Source organism: Apteryx mantelli, chromosome 28 (assembly GCF_036417845.1).
Source record: "Apteryx mantelli isolate bAptMan1 chromosome 28, bAptMan1.hap1, whole genome shotgun sequence".
Taxonomy (NCBI): domain Eukaryota; kingdom Metazoa; phylum Chordata; class Aves; order Apterygiformes; family Apterygidae; genus Apteryx; species Apteryx mantelli.
The window spans coordinates 2220190-2235616 of NC_090005.1; the positions used below are offsets into that span (position 1 = coordinate 2220190).

Sequence of the window (15427 nt, forward strand, 5' to 3'; positions counted from 1 at the left end):
AAGAGTTATCATAATTGTCGGGATTTGCTTTCGCTGCTCCCCGCGTTACCCAGGGCATCGTTAGGAAACGGCCGTACGGGCGCCGGATCGCGCCCCCGGCAGAGCCGAGCGCCTCCCAGCCGCGAGCAGGATCCCCGCGCGCCCGTTTCTGCTGGGAAACCGAGGCACGGAGGAGCCGGGCAGCAGCAGCTCCGCGTCCCGCGCTCGCCTGCCGGCTTTCCCGCGCGCCGGCTGCCCCCCGGCACACACAGACCGGCCCCGCCAGCTGCGGCCCCGGGGGCCCTGCCAGCGTGACCATCGCTAACCCCTGGCACGCGGCGCGGATAACGTCACGCTCCGGGGGAAGAATAAAGGACAGAGGGACGGACAGCTGCCGGCCCTGACACCGCCACGGCGTGCCGGCTCTGCCCGCGCCGCCCCCCTCGCCCAGCGCCTGCAGAGAGCGGGGTCTCGGACCTCGGACCGCCGCGGCCGACGTTAACCCCCCCGTTTCATTCCCCCGCCAGGGAGTAGCAAATCCCCCCCCCGGGGTAGGAGGGGAGCTGGCGCTGGGGGTCTTTCCAACTACCCCCATCACCCGGTGTATAAAATCCACCCCAAATCCCAGAGCTGGGGAAGCGGCATCGCTCCCAGCTGCGGCACGGAGGATCGCTCCGGCAAAGAGCGGGCAGGGCAAGGGGGAGGGAGGGAAGGGCAAACACTAATCCCTCCCGCACGGCGAGTTGAGATTAGGGTCAGAAAAATGAGGCTTTAATAGGATTTTCAGGGAAGAGAGAGCTGTGTTGAGACAATAACTGATTTTCAGCCCTTATATGGAAAAGCGTCTCCCTGCTCCCACCTGCAGCGGGTCCCAGCGGCCGGATGGAAGGGGGAGGACGGATCCCACCCCGGCACCTTCAGTCCAGGCTGGCACGAGCTCAGGCCCCATGGCTAAGGCAGCATTTGGGGAGGCTCCAGCAGGGAGCCGGGATGCTCCAGCCAGGAGCAGGGATGCCCCAGCAGGGATGCTGGTGGGGCCCAGCTGGGGGAAGCACCGGCGGAGGGTGCCCTGATGTGGAAAACCCGCGGGGGATGCAGGGGGACACGGGGCAGGAGGGCAGCAGCCCCCCGCGGGCCGGCGGGGGCTCCCGCGCTGCCGGAGCGGGACGGTGCAGGTGAGCGCCCGCCGGAGCAGCCGCCCCCAACCGCCTGGCCGTGCCCCCGGCCGGAGGATTAACGTCCCGCAGGAGAAAGCATTTTAATTCTCTTTAACCCAAAATGCGGCTGAGGAGCTTTGCAGCTCAGCGGGGATTTGGGGGAGCGCCTGTTTGTCACAGCCGGCACGTGCCCCTTCCCCTCCCCGTTACGCCCCTTCGCATCCGAGCGGCCGCAGCCGGCGTTCCTGCGGCACGGCACAGCGCAGCCGGGCGAGAGGCAGGCTGGGAGCAGCCACGCATCCGACCTGGAAGCAGGAGCACTGGGAAGAAAAGGCAACGTATTGGTGATGCAGAGCCAGAGGGAAAGCACCCAGAAGTCTCCCAGGAAAATCCCAGTGCTGGCAGTAGCGGGTGCTGCATCCGAGCCCGGGGCACGGCTGCTCCCGGCTGCTCCTCATCCCGCCTCAAGGAGGGGGATGCGCCAAGAAAATGAGGTTGAGGTGCCGCAAGAGACACTGGGGGCCTCTCCGGATCGGCACAGCCTGGCCCCATCCCGAGGAGCCCGTGCTATAAATAGGTGGCAGAAGGATGGGCTTCGCTCCGGAGGGAGGAACGGAGTTGCCCGCTCACACCCGCCAGCCGAAAGCCCCGGCCGGCTCCCCGCTCCCCGGGGCAGCCGGGCAGGAGGCGGCGACGCGGCCCGGGCGACGCCGAGCCGAGAGCTGAAGACGAACGGAGCGGCAAAAAGGAGCAGCAAACTGGATTTCTGACATTCCTTCAGCTCCGGGCTGGGTGTTAACGCGGGGAAGGAAATCGCCGTGTTCCTTCCCAACGCAAACTTTTATCTTGACAGCGTCTCCTTTGGAGCCCTTTCGTCAGCCAGCGCTGGATTCCCGCTTGGCTCCTTTCCCCTCTCGTTTGCATCACGACCAAACTAATCTCTGCCCTGGCAGCCTCCGAGCGTCGAGTGTCAGCTCCGCTCAGCTGCGCTTTCATTCCTTCGGCGTTCCAGAGCGACAGCCTCGGAGGGCTCCCAGCTCCCCGCTCGGCCCCGGCCGCCGGGCTCCCCAGCGCAGCGTCAAGAGAAATTTGGGAATGCGGCCTACGAGCCTCGTCCCCGGCTGCCCGGGCGGACAAGCCCCCTGCGAAGCATCGCCCTCCTCGCCGCAGAGCGCCCGACGGTCCCAGCCGTCCCGCCGGCTCCTTTCGGAAGGGGCAGCCCGGACGGGTGCCTCTCCCGGCCGCGGGGAGCCCCCGGGCTTCACGGCTCCGCTCCGCAACCGGCTCCTCTCCGCCATACGGTGCTGGCCGAGGGCTCGGGGCAGGCACCGGGGAAGCCGGGCCAGCGCTGAGCACGGCCGCACTCGCTACACGCCAGGCTGCCGCGGGGCAGGGCGCAGACGGCGCCTTTCCCTCTGCCCCCGGGGCGCTGGGTGGCACCAACAGCCCCGGGCCAGCGCATCCCTCCCCTCCGTGCCCTGCTCGCCGGGGAGGCGCCGAGCTGAAAAGAAACCAAGCCGGAGCTTTTCCTCGCGGCCCCCGAGGAAGCGGGACGGGGCTGCGAGCAGCGGAGGAAGCCGGCGCGCTGGCGGGGCTGCCTTCTGCCCCAGCTCCTCCTCCTCGCTCCCCGCGCTGTCCTAAAAACGGCATTATGGGCAGCAAGCCCTAGAAAAGTAACAGGATTCCGTTTCCTGTTTTTCCCATGGAAACCCTCAAATAGAAGCTGGCCTCATTATTGTAATTTTTTGGGTCTTTTTTTTTTTTTTTCCAGCGGGGCTAACAATGAGCCATTTCCTCTGGTGGCTCCGAGAGGCACCTTGCGCTCTCGCTCCCGTTTGTCCGCGGCACCACGGCGGAAAATCCTACCCGGCAAGGTCAGGGGAAGGCTGCCCGCGACTTCCATGCCCTGCCCCGCTCGGGGCCGGGGGCCCGGTGAGGGGCCGGCGGCCGCCCGCCCTGCCGGAGCCCCCGCGGTCCTCGCACGCTCGACGCGCCCGCTGCGCCGCGCCGGTCCGTGCGCGCGAACGCAGCCCTGGTGCCACGCGGTTTTGCACCGAGGGCGCGCGGCGGACGTGCTTTTGCAGCCCCCGCGCGCCTCTCGTTCCCGCGCTGCCGGCCCGTCCTGCCTTCGGGCTTCGAGCGGAGCCCGCGCCGCTGCGCGATGTCACCGCCCTGCGCCGGGTGCCGCCAGCCCGCGCTTCGCCCCGAGAGCACCGGCACCGCGGGGGACGAGCGGCCACAATAGCGCCCTTGTCCCCGGGGCCGCCCACCCTGGTGCTTCGGGAACAGCCTCTCTCCTCCGGCCGCGGTGCTGGGGATGCTCCGGCGAGCCAGGCTCAGGATCGCTGCCGGGAGCTGGCCCGGCTCAGCGCATCCCTCCCCGGCTCCCGCTCCGTGAGCCAGCACGGCACTGCTGCATCCCCATCCCAGGGGCACGGGCAGGACCGTGCCCAGCAGCGCGGTCGCCGGCGCTCCATTTGGGCTACTCTTGGATGACTCGGGACCTGGGTTTCTGCCCCTTCCCCCAGGGAGGGCTTGGCGGCCCAGCCGCCCGAACGGCTCGCCAGCTCCCAAATGAGATTTTCCCCTTGCTCAGCCGTTCGAGCGGCGCACGGAGCCCTCCCTGCCGCAGCCGCCCGGCCGGAGGGAGACGCGTGCTGCCACGTAGCCTACGTCAGCCCGGCCCTGCCGCTCGGCGGTTATCCTGGGGCTCGGCCCCGGCGCCATCCCACGTGCACCAGCATGGCTTGAAGTCGGACCGACTCATCCCACCTTCCTGCTAAACCGCCTCTCCCATTCCAGCGTCCTCCAACCTCAGAAAATTAAATTGCATCAGGTGCGCGGTCTGCAGAGCCACGGGGTTTTGCATCGCGCGGAAAAAACCTGCCAGGCGCGTGGCCCGACGGCCAGGCAGGGAAAGGGAGCCCTGCACGTCAAAGCGGCCGGGCGCGAGGGGACGAGCTCTGTCCCAGCACCTCTCCCGCCCTCCCCATTCCCACCGGGACCACAGCAGCAACCGGCTGGATTGAACCGCCACCGGCTCTTGCAACACGACGCCAGGCGCAGCTAAAACCCGGCACCGCGTTGCGCAGGACGCGCCCGGCCGAGGCGCGATTGCTGCAGCGCTGCAACTGGGGAGACACAAGCAAGTCCCGGGCACAGGCAGCCTCGGAAAGGGAAGCGCTCCCTTTGGATACTTTGGGCAAACGAACGAGCCGTCAGGGAGCCGCCGGGGGGGCGGCAGCAGGTTTAAAGCAGCCACGTGGTTTGTGTCCCGGCGCATCCCGGGACGCCCCTGGAAACGCAGCCGGCTGGATTTGCTGAGTTTGTGGCACAGCCCAGCTCGCGGGGCCAGTGGGACACGCGGCCCAGAGGGAGCCAGGTCGATATTTTCCAACTCAAATGCTTAAAATAGGTCATCTATCGCCATTTCTTTTTAAAATCAGGTCTTGCCGCCTGCTAAAGACAAACCTGGTTTATTAATGGGACGGCACCAACTTGAAACCTGACAGGTTTTTTTTCCTTTAATGAGAATAAAGCCCATTCCGGAGGCTCAGCAGCTCCCCACGACGATTCCCCCCGGCTGTTTTCCTCTTTTTGCTTGCCGGCCAGCAACTCTTTGCATGACCCGGAGGGGACCGGGCTGTCCCAGGGCTGCCCAGCTCTGAGGGCCCGTGCCGGGCCGGAGCAGCGTGCGCAGGAGCCCGGCTGCACCAGACCCGCTGCACCAGTTAGCAGCTTCAGAAGAAACCCAAACAAACCCTGAAACCACCCCCCACGAGCCTGGAGGGAAGGGAACCCAAAACAGGACGTTTTGTGACTCCTTCCCCCGCTGCCGGGCTTGCAAAGTTGGACCTGTGCGCGGACCACGCACCCAGGCGCGTCCCCAAGCCCTGTCCCGCAGGGAATAACACTGATCGGGATCTTCTTTGCGTTTGACACCGCGCAGCCCAGATGACAAGGTGACAGCGCTGCCTCTAAAGGTCTTTCAGTCCACTAAAAAAACCAAATCACCCACATCTGAGAAGAAGTGACAGGGTGACACTCACGCGCGGGGCGAGATAGGAGCGCCAGTGGCAGTGGCGAGAGCGCAACGCCGGGACGCAGCACGTGACGCACGCTCAAGGTTAAAAATCGAAGCAGCGGGGCGTCCTCGGCAGAGCCCGCGGCGGGCCGGGGGCCAGCGTCCGCGAGAGCCCAGGGCCACCGTCCCCGGCGAGCAGCGCCGCGCGGCCGCCTCTGCCCCCGTGCCAGGTTTCGCGCTTGCAAACCTGGGTTGCGGCAGGAACCCCGAGCACAAGCTTTTCCTGTCTTTCAAGTTCGGGGTTTGGAAAGGAAAAAAAAAAAAAAGCAAAAGCCTAAGAAACTCGATTTGCCGGGCAGCTCCTGCGAACAGGGAAAGCGGCCGCAGCACCGCAGGAGCAGACGGGCCGAGAGCTGGGGACTCTCCCGGCACGGCGGGAGCAGCCCCAGCCACGCGGCAGCGAGGCAGCGATCACGCCGGCTTCGCGCTAACGCGGCGCCTTTCGCCGAGGGATTGCAAAGCGCCTTCGAAGGGGGAGGCAGGTCCCCTCCCGGCCTCCCTTGCCTCCGCCGCAAGGGCGCCCGCGGGAGCCGCATCCCCTGCCCCGCGCCGCCGCGCTCGCCGGCAGGGCACGCGTTCGCTCCACAGCCCCTCTAACCCTAAAAACGCAGCGGAACAAAAGACCAGATGGCAACAGCCTCGAAAACTCTCCGAAAATCTCAACCCCTAGCACGCGCCGGCGGAGAGTAAGCACCGAGGAATTCGGCGAGAAACCATGATTAATGCTCAGCCGCTGCGCCGGGCAGCGCTCCTCATATCTGAGACATTTCGCACACACCAATTAAGCCTTTGAGGCCGGTCATTAGAGCCATCGCGGGGCCGGAGAAGCCGAGTTCAAATAACCAGGAACTGAGGAACACAGGCCTAATTCAGCTCTGGGGCGAGGACGTGCAACCGCCGCTGAAATGAGCAGGCGGCGTGCCAGTCTGCCGCCGCGGCCTACATACCAGCCACCCCGGCCGCGCCGCCGGCCGAGGGACCCCGCGCCGCCCCCCGGCATCGCCCGGCCACGGTGCAACCCGTGCACCATCCACCCTCGCCGCACCGGGCCAGCGCCGCCCCGCTGCGGACATCGGCCCCGGTGCGAGGCCAGGGGGATCCGCTCGGAGCAAGGGGAGCCAGAAGAAGAGCAGAATGGAAAACGCAAGCAGCTAAAAGCACATTTTTGTGGATTGCTCGGCTGCCTACGCGGTGAGCCGGCCAGCCCGGGACAGCCGGGAAGCGCTCCAGGCAGAGCCGCCGGGCTGATAAGGACGGAGCAGGCTGGACCCTGCAGGGGAGACAAAGCCGGCTGGGAGTTTCGGAAAAAAGGCGCATGGGCGTCCGCGGGTCTTGCCCACAGGAACGGCGGGAGGGGGACGCTCGGGGCAGCCCGCGCCCCGCGTGAACCGCTCCAAGGGCGCCCCTCCGCCTCCTCGGCCAGGGCTGTGCCAGCCCGGCCACGACGCCACCCTCGCTGGGCACCCAGGGACAAGATGCTGCGGCTGGCGCCGCCTGCCCGGCCCCACGGCTCCGGACATGCCCCACACACTGGCCGCCTCCGAGAGCCCCCGACCCCAGCGCCAGCCCCAAAGGTGGTGGCTTTCTCCAATCCCACTCGCGTCCCCGAAGAGCCCGGCATCACCGGAGCACCCTGCCAGCCCACCGCCACCCCACCATGGCGCCAGCCCGTCCTTTGGGACCTCAGTGCCAAAACCCCCCCCGTGCCGCTGGCCTCGGCGCCGGCCCATCCGGCGCACCCCGAGCCGCGGTGCCGGCTCCCCCCGGCAGATCCGGCTCCCGGCCGCGGCCGCCTCGCCTCCGCCTGCTCCATCCCGCCCCGCGGCCGGGCCCCGGGCACCCCCCGTCCCCAGAGCCCCAGCGTCTCCCAGTTCCCCCAGTACCCCCCAGGCACAGCTCCCTCGTGCCCCCAGCATCCCTTAACCCTGCTCCCCCATACCCTCCAGCACCTCCCAGTGCCTCCCGGGCCCCGCTGCCCCACGTCCCCCGTGCTCCCCAGTCCCCGCTCCCCCGCACCCGTAGCCTCCCCAGGGCCCCCAGTATCTCCCAGTCCCTCCCAGTGCCGCTCACCGCGGGGCCGGGCGGCGGGATCCCGACCAGGCAGAAGGCGATGCCATTCATGGGGGCTCCGCTCGGCCCGGCCCGGCCCGGTTCGGTTCGGCTGGGCCCGGCGCGGTGCGGTGCCGCTCGGTTCGGCTGCTCGGCTGGGCTCGGCGCGGGCTGCGCCGGCCGCGGCCCCGGCCCCGGTGGCGGCTGCTGCTGCTGCGGCTGCGGCTCCGCCTCCTCCGGGCGCGGCGGCGGGAGGGCGCGGGCGGGGCGCGGCGCGGCGGGACCGCCCCGGCGGGAGGGAGCGCGGCGGCCCGGCCCGGCCCGGCACCGGCACCGGCACCGGACACGCGCCCGCAGCGACCGGGGCTGCCGCGGGCGGGCACCGGCACCGGGACGGGCGCGGCGACCGGCACCAGGGCTGGCACCGACGGGGCGCCGGGACGGGGCTGGCACCGGCGGGGGACACACCGGGACCGGGGGCCGGCAGGGGACACACACCGGGACCGGGATCAGGGCTGGCACAGATAAGGGACACACAGGGACTGGGACCAGGGAGGGCAGGGGACACACCGGGACCGGGACAGGCACAGACAAGGGACACACCGGGACTGGGACCAGGACCAGAACAGTCAGGGGACACCTGGGGACCAGGATGGGATAAGTCAGGACAGAGGGACAGCGAGCAGAACAGCTGGGGCAGGCAGAGAGGGAAGGGGCAGAGAGATCATGGGACAGCGGGACAAGGGCGGCCGGACAGGGAGAGGCCGAGGACAGGCGACGGCAGGGCCGGAGGAGGAGCGCACAGACGGACACATGGACAGGAAATGCCAGGACAGAGGGCGGGGAACCGACGGAGCGGCGGGGACTGGCACAGGCGGACACGAGGACGGGAAACACCCGGGCTGGGGCTGACGGCGGGACAAAGGCTGACACAGAGTGACGGAGAAAGGAAATGGCGAGGCAGAAGGACGGGAAACAGCAGGACAGCCGGCCGGGGCCTGGCACGGCGGGCAGAGGGACGGGGCACAGCGGGGACCACGGCTGGCACAAAAACAGCCCAAGCTGACAGACAGACGGGCGGACAGGCCCGGCCCAGAGGTGTCGACTGAGCACGCGAGACCTGGCAGATCCCGTAAGCAGCCGGAGATGCCGATCCGCGCCGCTCCGGCTCGCGCACGCGCGCAGCGTAAACACGGACGTCTGCTGCAAGTTTTCCACGACACAATTAAGAAAGTCTGTATCAACAACCGTTTCCGTAGGGCCCTCCACGAAAACCCAGCAACAACAGAAAAAACAAATGACCGAGACGTCATCTTCCAGCTCAGACAGCCGGTGACGCGGCGGAGCTGCCGTTCCTGCCGCCCGCGTGAACTCGCGCCGGGACAGACGCCGCGGAGCATCCGGTGCCAGGCCATCCAGGCCCGGGCGTAGGAAACGCCGAGTGCTCGAGCCCCGGGCTCACCCAAGGGTCGTGCAATCCAGGGCCGGCACCAAGAATCCAGCCTGGGGCAGCTGGCGAGCCTCAGCACCCCGGCTCCGACTCATATTTCCAGGATATCCGGGTGGACCCCTCCACAGGGGGCCGGTCCCAGCCCCCAGGGACACAGGCAAGCGTTTGGCAAGGGAGGGGGACGCGCTGGCCAAGGGAACGGTGACCCCAGGGGCTGGAGCAGGGCCCACACGTTCCCCTGCCCCAGCCTCAGGATCCATCCCAGCAGCAGCCAGGCGCAGGAGGGAACAAACAGTCGGATGTGAGTGACGGGACGTTTCCTCCCCGCGGGGGCATGGCCGGATACGGGCAACCCGGCCCCAGCCTCCCTCGTCCCCCTGCCCCGCGCGCAGCAGCGACAGCCCCGCTGCCAGGGGACCCTCCGGCCCCATCGCTCCATCCACAACCGCCACCTCCTGCCGATCTCTTCCTTGACTTTTTCCTCAATCACTGCAAAAGGGCTGGAGCAGAGCATCTATCTGTCAAAGGGAAGGGGGCGCGGGGGGTGGAGGAGGCCGGGCACGCCGCCGCGAGCAGCGGGCTCGCACGGGACGGCGCTGCGCTGTGCTGGCACGCTGCCCTCTCCCTGCCTGGCCGCGGCGCGAGCCGGCAGGATTTGCCAGCCCAGCCGGCTCCACCGCTGCCTCTCTCCGGAGAAGCTTTCCAGGAAAGCTCTCCTCCAAGCCGGGTCGCCGGCATCAAGAACCACCCCGATGCAATCGGCACCCGGAGCGGCCGCGCTCCCTCGCCATGCGTGCGGCCAGCCTGCATCCCCATGCCGGCCCGGGGCTCCGGGGATGGGGACATCCTGCCCGGAGGATGCTGAGCTGGGGGGAGAAGGGGCAGCCGATGCTCCCTCCCCTCCTCCCAGCCCTCTTTGTCCCCCTGCAGCCTTGTCACAGCCCCAGGACCCCCTTTGCATCCCCCCCCCCCGGGGACACCCAGCTTTTTCTGTCCCCCCCCAGCTCAATAACGACACATCTCCAAAAATCACCGTTCTGGCCCTGAATCGCCAAGGCAGATGCTCGGCTCGCTGCTCGCCACCTGCCTAGCGGAGCCGGGCAGATCCATGCGCGTTGCCGGCTCCTTCCCAGCTGCCACCCTCCTCCCCGTCCCAACGGCTGGAGAACCGGAGACCCCAAACGCAGCGGGAGCGAAAGCAGCCCCGAGGCGCAGGGCTGCCGCTCCCGGCAGCAGGAGCCGCGCGCGCACGCGCCGGAGACAAAGAGCCGCGCGGGGCCGGGGATATTCGCTAACCTAATTTTACCGTTTAACGCTAAGAAAAGCACACGTGGGGCGCCAGCACGGAGGGCCGGGCCATGGCGTGGCGGGGTCCCCTGCAGCCTGCGCCTCGCCGGGATGCGCAGCACCGCCCGGAGGGGCAGGGTCCGGCCCCGGCGCTCAGCACCATCCCAGCGCCACGCAGCGACGGGAGGCGCCTCCGGCCGGCGGCTCCTCTCTGCAAACGCCGCCGCCGCGCGAAGCCATTTTGAGCCGGCGGCGGAGCGCCGAAAGGGTTACGGCCCCAAACCCCTCCTTCCCCGCCGGGGCGCCCGGGGTCGGGGATAAACACGAGCAGCGCCGGGTGGCCAACGCCGCCGCGCAGGGCACGCCGCCGCCGGCGCAGGCACCGCTCCGAGGGATTGCGGCGAGGAAAAGCAAATCGAGGGAGAGCAAAGCAGGGCGGCAGCTCCCCGGCCTCCAGGCGCGCCGCGGGGGAAGGCGCCGCTCGCAGACGGCGGGGAGCGAAGCAGGGGGGCTCCTGCGCGGACTTGCATCCGCATCCTGCATCAGGGAGGGGTCGAAATCCCGTGGGGAGCCCGGGTGCCTCTCGCACGCTGCATCACGGCCAGCGGCGCCAGAGCCGTCCCCGGGCTGCCGTCACCCACCGCGACCATTAGTGCGCTGGGCACCCGGGGCCGCCCCCGGGGATCAGCACCCTGCCCGGCCGCGTGCCAGCCTGCTCGGCATCATGGCCTAAAATTAACACGGCGCCTTGCAGCGGCGGCGGCGCCGCCAATCAGGGCCGCCGGGGAAGGTGCGAGGGCCGCCTGCTCGGGAGCTCCTCTGCATTGCAGCTGGATGCGCGCGGAGGGCGATTTTCCCGGAGGGAAGCAGCCCCCGAGACACGCCATCACCCCGAATGCAGGGACTCACAGTCACAACCCCGCGGGGGATCGCGCAGCGGGGCAGTACCTGGGCTGGGGTGCTGGGAGGGGATTTCGGTGCATCACGCACGAACCCCGCGCTGCCTTTCGCCACTCCGACAGGGCAGGTGTGAGTGAGGTCCCCCGGGTCCGGCCGGGCTGGTGGTACGTTAGCACGCGCTCGCCCGTGCCGTGCCCACGCCCACACGCTTCCCCACGCTCCGCACGCGCTTCCCTGCGCCCCGCTGCCTTGTGGGCACGCCACACGCTCGCTCCCAGCCGAGGCCCTTCCCGAGGCGGGGGGTATTTATAGTCACGCGTCCCCCAACGTGCAGCGAAACCCCGCCACCGCCACCAAAATCATGCCATCGCCACCAGCGTGGGCCTGGTGGCGAACTGAAGAGCCCGAGGAGCTCAGGGGACGCCGAACCCCCCTCGCCCTGGTGCACAACAGCGAGGGAGGGCGATGCCGAGCCAGGGGGAGCACGCGGGGAATAAAACCCACCGTGCCCAGAGAGCCAGGCTGGGAAAGTCCAGCCCGGGCAGAGACACAGCACGGGGGGGGGCAGAGACACCACCCCAGCCCCAATGGGGCTGCCGGTCAGCACAGAAGCCAGAACCGTTCCCAGAGGCATCAGCTGGGAAATAGCAGGAGCAGGAGACGAGAAAAGACCAACGGACGCAGCCCCGCGAGAGCCCCCACCCAGCCTTGCTCCCCACCCTGCCGCAGGCGCCCTGCGGCGATGCCTCCGACCCCTTTCCCAAGCGGAAAACCCTTCCCCGAGCCTTGCTGCCAGCGGGGCAGGGCCGGTCCTTCCAGGGGGCCACGGAGTCAGGGCAGCACCGAGACTTGGCCCCGGCTGCAAAGGAAACCTGTGGCAGAGCAGGGATCTCCCCACCGCTGCCGGCCGCTGGACGAGGCGCTGGAGATGGCGGCCAACGCGGCGGCAGGGCGAGTGCCCGTGGGCGCCCGGGCGAGCAAGGAGCCGCGCGCGAGGGTGCACGGCGGGGGGCTCGGTGGGGCTGCCACCCTGCCGGACCCGCCAGGACCGGGATCAGCAGCTCGGGGGCTGCACACCAGCGGGGACCCTGTGCGGGTGCCGCCACGGCAGGTGTCCAACAGGCAGGGCCGGGCTGCAGGGGGGACGGGGATGGAGCGCCCCAGCAGCTCTGTGCCCCACGGGGGTCCAGGCGAAGCGGGCGGGTGACCCGGGGGGGTCCCTGGGGAGGCAGGAGGGACGCGCCAGGGTGGCAGGTGCCAAGGAAGCAGGGAGGATCCCGGGGAGCCAGTGGGGGATCCCGGGGTGGGCAGGGTCCCAGGGCAGAAGATGGGGATCCTGGGGGGGCCCCGGTACGAGGCTTTCCCAGGCTTCCAGGGCGCCGGCAGCCCCCGCGCATCCCGCCGGGACCGGCGCGGCGCCCATCCCCGTCCCGCCCATCCCGGGGCGGCGGGACCCGGCCCGGCACCTACCTGCTCCATGGGTGCCGCCCGCGGGCCATGGGCCGGAGCCGGAGCCGGAGCCGGGGCCGGGGCCGGAGCCGGCGCGCCCCGGTGCGGTGCGGCCCCGCCGCCGCCGCCGCCGCTCGCCGCCGCCGCCGCCGCCCACGCCCGGCGCCGCCCGGCGCATCCCGGGAGCGGCGTCATGTGAGCGGCGGCGGCGGGAGGGGGCCGCGCCCGGCCCGGCCCGGCCCGGCCCCACCCGGCGGCGCCGCCGCCCCCGGCCCCCGCCTCCCTCAGCCCCCGGCCTCCCCCTCCCTCCCTCCATCCCTCCATCCCTCCATCCATCCCTCCTCCCCCCTCCATCCTCACACCCATCCTTTCTGCCTCCAGCCATCCATCCCTCCGTCCTCCTTTTCTCCCCCCTCCATCCTTTCCCCCTCTATCCGTCCATCCCTCCATCCATCCTTCCTCCCGCCTCAGTCCTTACACCCATTCTCACCCCATGCATCTATCTATCCATCCTCCCACCACCCCCTCCATCCTCGCACCCATCCTCACCCCATCCATCCGTCCATCCACAGCCCCCCTTACACCCATCTGTCCATCTCTGCCCCCTCCATCCTTCCCCCCATCCTCACCCCCTTCTACCCATCCATCCATCCTGCCCCCGCCATCCTTCCATCTATCCGCACACCCCCTCCCTCCATCCTTCCCTCCATCTGTTCTCAGCCCTTCCAGCCATCAAAACACACCCCCTCCATCCATCCTTCCATTCGTCTCCTATCCATCCATCCATCCATCCCATGCACCCCCCGGCCCCAGCGCTGAGCCCCTGCCTGCCCCACAGCACCCCCACCCCAGCCCCACTCCCTCCCTCTGCCAGGGGGACACCAGGGGGACGCCGGGCTCCCCGGTCCCGTGGCGACGCTGCACCCAGGGGTGGGGGGCGGCAGGCAGCCCCTGTCTCCGCTCCAGTGGGCGACGCGCGCAGGCGCCCAGCTCGGCGCCCCGGCTGCCACCCTGCCAGCGCCGGGTTCGCGGCCCCTGGCCCCTCCGTGGCATTTCCCGGGGCCGCGGCCAAGCCCTCCAGCGTCGGTAAATATTAGCTCGGAGGCAGCGCTGGTGCCAGGCGCGGAGCTGCCAGGGCCCCGCCGGGGCGGCTGCCAGGGCCCCGTTGCCTCCGCCAGCCCGCCCCACGCTGTGCCTCGGTTTCCCTTGCACAGCTCAGCATCTGCCCCACACCGTGCCTCAGTTTCCCTTGCACAGATCTGCACCCGCCTTGCACCGTGCCTCAGTTTCCCTTGCACGGCTCTGCACCTGCCCTGCTCCGTGCCTCCGTTTCCTTTGCATGGCTCCGTGCCTGCCCTAGCCCAGGGGTGATGGAGGACGAGGAGGGGGCAGAGCACCCCAACCCACCCCCTGGCCGCGCTCCCACGCCAGCAGCCACCGCGCTGGTGCCCCATGGCAGGGACACCCACCCCGCCGGGCTCTTTGGGCAAGGGGGCCCCTGCCAGGCTGGGCCTTTGCAGCCAGCCCTGGCGGTGCTGGGAGTCGCTCGACACCCCCCATCCTGCCCGGGAGCCCTCGGGGGGTCGGGATGCAGCCCGGGATGCTCAGCGGGGCCCCGGGGTGCAGGCACGAGCCCGTGCGGACAGCTGCCCCGCGATGCCGTGTGGGCCAGGGCCAGAGCAGGCAGCCGCCGGCGGGAAGAAAGCGGCTTTTGTCTGGGGGCTCCGAACCTCGCCAGGAAACAGGGGGAAATTTGCTGCTTTCTGATGCTAATGAGATGTTAAAAATAAGCTCTGCACAGCGCAGCCATGTTGGGGCTTTTCCAAGGCGGCGAGGCAGCGGCCGGGCCGGACAAAGGGGCTTTATGGAGCTGCGGGGGCGCGGGGAGGCCACGGGAGCCCGGCCCCTGCCCGGCTCCGGGCTGGAGCAGCGCCGGGAGCCTCCGCCCAGGAGCATCCCCGCAAGCAGGGTCTTCACCCACCACCGTCGTGCTCCGAGGGGGCCGTTCCTCCCTGGGGCAGTGCAGCACAGGGAGCCGAACACCAGCATCCCGGCACGGTTATCCTGGGAGCCACCTCCTGCTCCCGTAAATCCTGCGCTTCCCCGGGGCTCCCCCACTCTGTCCCAGGCTCTGCTCCCCCTTTTGCACCGTGAGCCACCGCAGCAGAGCCGAGCATGGGATCAGGCCCCCCACGGGCGCTCCTGCCCCAGCGCTGCCCCCGCGGCACGCAGGCACGGCGAGGGTGGGCGAGCGAGGGGGCCGCTGGCATCTCTGCCCCGGCCTTGGACACGCAAAGAAAAATTCAAGAGGGGGCCCCAGCTGGCGAAGGGCCGCCGGGAGATGCCGTCTGGCGGCATGAAAGGGGCCCTTTGTCCCCGCGCAGAGCCGGGCCCCGGGGAAGGCGCCCGCGGCCAGCGCAGCGGGGCAGAGCGGGGCAGCGCCCGTGCCCAGCGCCCGCGCCGTGACCCGCAGCAGCAGGGTCCCGGGGCCCCGAGGCCCTTGCAGCGCCTGCCCCACGGGTGCCGGCTCCGGGGTGAACGTCCAGGGAGCAGCTGGGCGCTGGCTCAAGTGGGGATCTCAGCTCCCCCGAGACAGCAGGAGGAGGAGGAGGAGGAGGAGGGACGGAGCCTCGCCGAGGGTGCGGGACCCCTGCACACAGCAACCGGGGGTGGCTGCGTGCCACCTGCGTCAGCCCCATTCTGCCGCTCCGCCGCCTTTGCTCTGCCAAACGCGGGGGCGTTCAAAGCGCCTCCGCGCCGGTGGAGGGGGGGGAAGCGCCGCACATGGCTCCCGCAGCCGGGAAGGGGGCCTGGGTAGGGGGCAAGGGGAACCCAGGCATCCCGGCAGCAGGGCAGGAGCTCAGGCCGGGTGAGCGAGGAGCGATGCGAGAGCCAGAGCAGGGAAATACCCCGGCCGGGCAGAGCAGCCCCGTCCCAGTGCGGCGGTGGCACGGCGCCTTCCCCATAGCGGCAGGTATCAGCACGAGGGGGCAGAGCAGCCCCGGGCAGGCGCTGAGCCCCCAGGCCCCCCAGCAACACACAGCACACAGAGCAATTTCTAAATCATTTTAT

At 69.7% G+C, this 15427-nt stretch overlaps 1 protein-coding gene across 1 annotated transcript in view; it reads right to left on the reverse strand.

The window, feature by feature from the left end:
• The window catches only part of ARHGAP23 (Rho GTPase activating protein 23), a 32718-nt gene extending 25281 nt beyond the window's left edge, over positions 1-7437 (reverse strand). The window contains exon 1 of the mRNA XM_067311786.1: positions 7291-7437. Within this exon, the coding sequence (XP_067167887.1) occupies positions 7291-7341 (51 nt within the window). The 5' untranslated portion in view covers positions 7342-7437. The remainder of the gene's footprint in view (positions 1-7290) is intronic.
• Between the last annotated feature and the right edge of the window lie 7990 nt (positions 7438-15427).